At 39.8% G+C, this 5,836-nt stretch overlaps 1 protein-coding gene and 2 long non-coding RNA genes across 4 annotated transcripts; 2 read left to right on the top strand and 1 right to left on the bottom strand.

The window, feature by feature from the left end:
- Positions 1-232: 232 nt before the first annotated feature.
- Positions 233-2,675, top strand: LOC129768625 (uncharacterized). 2 transcript variants are annotated; one of them, XR_008741700.1, is made up of 3 exons: positions 233-414; positions 471-711; positions 771-2,675. It is a non-coding gene; the product is annotated as an uncharacterized LOC129768625 (long non-coding RNA). The 2 variants fall into 2 exon arrangements; XR_008741699.1 differs by having other exon boundaries at positions 471-717.
- Positions 2,676-2,686: 11 nt separating this feature from the next.
- On the bottom strand, positions 2,687-3,719 carry LOC129768626 (uncharacterized). The gene is made up of 3 exons (XR_008741701.1): positions 3,238-3,719; positions 2,907-3,172; positions 2,687-2,853 (listed from the first exon to the last, which is right to left on the bottom strand). It is a non-coding gene; the product is annotated as an uncharacterized LOC129768626 (long non-coding RNA).
- A 393-nt stretch (positions 3,720-4,112) lies between these two features.
- On the top strand, positions 4,113-5,553 carry LOC129766420 (jerky protein homolog-like). The gene is made up of 2 exons (XM_055766950.1): positions 4,113-4,792; positions 4,998-5,553. The coding sequence occupies exons 1-2, from the start codon at positions 4,113-4,115 to the stop codon at positions 5,551-5,553; spliced, it is 1,236 nt and encodes a 411-aa protein (XP_055622925.1).
- The last annotated feature ends 283 nt before the right edge of the window (positions 5,554-5,836 follow it).

The raw sequence follows: 5,836 nt of genomic DNA, 5'->3' as shown, positions 1-5,836 counted from the left end.
TCTCGTTCGAATTATAACTCAAACGAAATGTAGATCCAGCGGAATGCAGAATAAGGGTGAATGTGATAGCCATTGCCAAAACAAGAGCACGAGCCTACTATTATCTGTCAAATTTTGGGAATGCCTATAGGGCCCTATTCCAGAAAACGAGACAATTCATCTCGTCTCGTCCACGATAAATACAATACGGTAGCGCGACTTATGAAAAAGGCCTATCAGCCATCTTGGATTTTTTTTCTGCAGTGTTTGTAAACAATCTGCAATATTTTGCAATATTTTTTTTTTGCTCTCTGTGTGTAGAATTGTTTTGGTTATTCTGAATTTCTCCAGGGAGAGAGTGTTGATGGATATGGGCAAAGTTGTTATTTTAAAATGACTGGAAATGTGGCAATAAGAGCATTAAAAAGTTGAAAGGTAAGTATTTTACAGTTAAAACTAAGTTTGTAATATACTCTTATCTTATGTTTCAGTTGGCGCATTCAATGAACACATTCCAGCAATTGCACACTCGTACTACCGTTAGCTACTATGCGAAGCACGCGAAGGAAGGTATTGCAAAGGCACCTTCCGCTGCTCCATCGGAAATAGGATCGGAACCAGACAATGAGGCGAAAACTGAGCAGCCACGGGGGAGCAGTGCCGATAAGGAAAATCAGCATGAACGCGGGATTTTACTTTCGAAGGAATAGGAATCTACTCCGAATAAAATGTGTTTAAGTGGGTCGATACCAAATACATTGGATTGACAATATTAACGACTTTGTTCACAGGGACAAGCACAAGCGCGATGGGTTGTCGGAAAAATGTCCCTGTTGCACTTATCATGCAGATAAAAAAGAATGGAAACGGTTCAAATATCGTCTACCAGGAGAAAACAACCATTCAGAGCTTAGATGGGAAGTGCGAAACAAACTGTAAAGTAAATTTGAATCAAACAAAATTTTATTTCATGATGCTAATGATTTACCGATCGACATGGAATTTCGTCATAAATGACTTCGCATCGTTGCGATGTGAATGTTCGCTTAATTTCGATTCAATTTCCTGCGCTGCGCTTCTAGTCAGAACCAGAGTATTGAGTTTAAGCATTGAGTAGACATTCAGTCTTTAAACGTGCATCAGATTCATATATTCGACTGCATCCGCCCCAGCGATGATATTCTTCGGCATAGTATCGCTGCTATCGATGAACAAAACTGACGGTCCCCATGCTCACTCATGAGCCAAATCCTTTAGATATTGTGGATCATCTGTAGGAATTTTCAAACTCTCGACAACATGCAGATCATTCTTGGCAAATTTGATCGACAGCGATGACAGCAAGAGACATTTGTTCAAAGCCCCCAAATAAAATTCTTCTTAAAGAGCGTTCTGATCTGTTACACTGCTTGCTGGGGCTATACACAATATCTGCCAGTCTGATCATGCCGAGAGGCAGTATTCCAGCTGCATTCAGGATACCTACGAAAAAGATTTAAAATTGTTCACAAATCTGAATCTGGCGATTGTTTATTTGCGTATAAAAATGAATATGGGTTGCGACAGGTACAACTTAGAGGCGAATGAACTCTACGAGTTTAAAGCCTCTATAATTCAACAACAACAACAACGACAGGTTTTCTATACTAATCTGAAGCCTTACAGATTTTTATCAATCGGTAATGAATTGGTTTTAAACTTATACTCAATGAGATTATTGCAACTCTATTGAACTATTGATACTCATTTTTCATTAATCAACAGTATGCAACACGTCAATTTTGAAACATATGGATATGATTTCTACAGATCAACTTGTTAAAATTGAACAGCTGTTCAGAAAAAACATATTTCAACAATATGTAATAAAAGTATTTATATCGTGATATCTCGGCTTATGTCCAATCACTACAACCTAAACGCGCATCTCTATCGCATTGGGCTCGCAGCAAACAATCTTTGTGATTGTGGCGATGGCTACCACGACATAGAGCATGTTGTCTGGTCGTGTATCCGGTTCCATACTGCTCGCTCTCAGCTCTCTAGAGCACTGAGAGCACAAGGCAGACAATCGGAGATCCCCGTCCGGGATATCTTAGGTAGCCGTGATCCTGATCTTCTGCTTCATCTATACTTGTTCCTCAGGAACGCCGATGTCAACGTTTAATGATGTTTCCTTCGTTGTGTCCCCGTTTTATATCCCTCCTATCCGATCGATAAACTTTTATTAGTCGCGGCAATACATACACACACTCTTTACAGATACACGGGCCAAAGGTTGTGCAGTCCACTGATCATTCAACAAGAGCCAAAGGTTGAACCGCTCATGACAACTCTACATGAACTGATGATTGCGCCGGTTAGTAACCATTCTATCCTGGATTCCTCGAGTCGAGAAAGACGCACCACGCTAGATATGAGGTACAGACTAGGGGGGCGTTGCTGATTAATGGTCAGCTGCATCCCTATAGGAAGTATCCCGTGTTGGGCACACGTACGAGCATTGGAGACAGCAACATCTCAATTACGAGAACACTTGTAATACTAACCTCGAGCCGACCGCGAGTAATCGATTACATATTACTAACATAGATAATAAGAAAAATTGTCAAAGTATTGAACTCCCGGCCCCGTGAGGCTAACGCCATATGAGCCTTGGTAAAAATATATATTTTGGAAAAAAAAGTATTTATAATATGCATCTCAGTACAACATAAAACATATGAACAACATATTTGTGTAACGAAATGAAGAAGAAAAACTCACAAGATATCTCGACATTTTCTATTTCATCACTACTACTTCTTGCGCTGTCGGCGGGTTGATTTTCAACTTCTCCCAATTGAGTCCAGTGTTCAGGATTCCCTGGTAATGCTAGAAGTGAAAACAGTTTATTACAGGGTTTTTATTCAATACGATACACTCACCATCAGCATTGATTCTTCGACGCCGCTCAACCGAGTATGAGACATTTTCGCACTCTTCATTCCTTTTATAGCAAGAGGAATCGAAATGTTTCGAACAAATTCCTTGGTTACCTAGAGGTTTCCAAGAGGACAACAACACAATAAGCGATCCATTTCAAGAGCAGATCCTCTCTTTTGGGAAATCTATGCACGGTAATACATTCAGCTTTATTTTTGTATCGAGAACGAGTTATTTCGCAGCCCTTAACGGCACAGAAATTAGCCATCTGCAAGAAAACGAAATTATATCTTATTATATATTGCACCATTTAAAAGATAAAAATACACTTACCTCGAAATTCCTCACAGGTGATTCCTCTGTCCAAATAAACTATCCTTATTTCTTGGCACAATTCAAATGTTTTGATAACAAACAATTGTAATGTTATTCGATGTTAATTGATGTTAAATGATTTTTATAATCCAGAAATATTCTCGTTCGTGGAATGTTCATCAGAGCCAAACTTGACAGCAATATTTTTCCCCCGCTTTGCAGTCAAATCCCTTTCCACAGTCCACTGTATGTTTATACAGTCGAATTTCACTCGTTGCACTAAGCTCTTAGCCCAATTTGTGAACGACTTTCACTCGTTGGGCTGAACTGTCAAAGTCGAAAATCGATCGAGGGTCACACCGATTGTTTGTTGTTATGGGAAACGCAGAAAAGTTTTCACACCACTGACGTTTATTTCATTCGTGGTTGAGTTTCGTTCTAGGTTGGATTAATTGGTAAGTTCTTAATGAAGTTTGATATTAAAATTAGCGTAGATTTAATATACATTCATTTCGATCGCCAGGCTCAAAATGGATGGTTTGCAAGGATCCAGTACGAACGTTAACCGGAAACGGAGGAGCAATTTCCTGACGCTGGTGGAGAAGGTTCGCATAATTGAAGATTTTGAAGCAGGATGTGGTACGCATGACTTTCTTGGGAAGAAGTACGGCGTAGGATCTTCTACGGTCACGAGAATAATCCAAAAGAAAGAAGCAATTCGTGAGGCGGTGGACAAGTTCAAGGAATATGGTGTAAATAATCGAAAAACATTGAAAGAGCAGACGTTCCCTTTGCTGGAAGAAGCTCTTTAAATCTGGATTTTACAGCAGCGGCAGTCCAACATTTTGTTGACAGTGGATATTCTTAAAGCAAAGGCGGAGCTGCTGTTTAAGATGTTCCAGGACCGGGGGCTCTATGCGGTGCACGGTTTTTCTGCTTCGGATGGCTGGATGCATCGTTTTAAGCAGCGGTTTGGATTGCGCGTGAAAGCCGTAACAGGAGAAAAGGCATCGGTAAACGTTGAAGCGTACCTAAATTTCAAGAAGGTTCTACAGAAGAAGATTCAGGAAATGCAGCTATCACTATCCCAAGTCTTTAATGCAGATGAATCTGCCTTGTTCATCAAGCTCCTAGCCACACGCTCTGTCGTTACCTGTGATGAGACCGTGGCAAGTGGACGGAAGCAAAACAAGACAAGGTATACGTTTATGCCTTGCTCCAACATAGATGGTTCCCTAAAGCTTCCGTTGTATTTCATTTGCACTGCTGCAAAACCACGAGGAATCAACATCGAAGAACTTCCCGTTTCATATAATCATTCCAAAAAGGCTTGGATGACCAGACTGTTGTTCCGTCAATGGTTCCACGAAGAGTTTGTCCCCGCTGTTCGAAAATTTTCGGCCGAGAGAGGATTGGAGCCAAAGGCATTGCTGGTTCTTGATAATTGCACCAGTCATTATGACGTTGACGAATCTCTACAGAGTGACGATGGACTGATTCAAGTGATCTACCTCCCACCAAATGTAACTGCTGAATGCCAGCCGATGGACCAATCGGTCATCAATGCAATCAAGTGAAAGTATAAAAGAAAACTGATGCTCGCATTAATTCTGGAAAACGAACACTTAAGGTAAATTTCCAAATATTAAACATTAAATTTTTGTAATTAATTCCAAATATAAACACAAAACTTGCGCACGATAGTTTTTCGTCTGTGCTTTTTCAAAATTTAAATTCAAATTCTAATTGAGGTTTTATTTATGTACTTTCCTCTTTAGTTTCGAGGAACGATTGAAGAAGATTAATCTTCAACAGTGTATTTCGTGGTTGGCAACCTCTTGGGAGGAGATATCTGACAAAACTATACGTAATTCGTGGAAGAAATTGATCGATGGTTTGCCGGAGGATGCTGTTAATGTAGACTCGAAAGCGGCCGATGATGACTTCAAAGCGCTTGTGTCCAGGATTGACAGTTTGGCAGGAACAAAAACATCTGAGCAAGATATTGATCTGTGGATCAAAGATCAGGTGTATGATGGTGATCATAATCCAGATTGGGTAACCAGTGAAGTGTTCTCTGATGACGAGATTTTGTCATCAGTTCTCAAGAAAGATCAACCTGAAATGCAAGAAGAATGGTTGGTAGACACAGAAGATGGAAGTAATTCGTTTGATACTTCCATTACTAGTACCGGAGATCCTGATTTTGGCGATGCAATCAAGTCAATTGATTGCCTAGTTCGCTATATGAAGCATGATGTTGCAGAAGTATGCCGTTTGAACGCGCTACGTTCGAAAATCACTGAAGTTGAATGGCTAAAACGAGCATGTTGAAGAACTCTACCATTTTGTTGAAAATGAATTTACGTGGTTTGTTTAATTTTGTTTGAAACGTTTAAAATAAATATTGTTTTTGTTGAATAATATTCGGTTTTATTTATTTCAATGATTCATTTAAAATTTATTTTAAACCTAAAAACACCATCCACGAGCCCCTCGAAAAAAATTTTACGTTGTCAGAATTGACGTTTGTCTTCGATTTAGTTGGGCTATAGCCCAACGAACGGGAGCCCAACTAAATCGAAGCCCAACTAAAGATAGCCCAACGAGTGAAATT

Source organism: Toxorhynchites rutilus, chromosome 2 (assembly GCF_029784135.1).
Source record: "Toxorhynchites rutilus septentrionalis strain SRP chromosome 2, ASM2978413v1, whole genome shotgun sequence".
In the NCBI taxonomy this organism is placed as follows: Eukaryota; Metazoa; Arthropoda; class Insecta; order Diptera; family Culicidae; genus Toxorhynchites; species Toxorhynchites rutilus.
This window is presented reverse-complemented; position numbering and strand designations above follow the sequence as displayed.

Bases quoted from the DNA above. Each gene is read 5' to 3' on its own strand.
- LOC129766420 (XM_055766950.1), top strand. From the start codon at position 4,113: ATGTTCCAGGACCGGGGGCTCTATGCGGTGCACGGTTTTTCTGCTTCG. The intron at 4,793-4,997 runs GTGAAAGTATAA...TTTCCTCTTTAG, and splicing joins TCGGTCATCAATGCAATCAA to TTTCGAGGAACGATTGAAGA.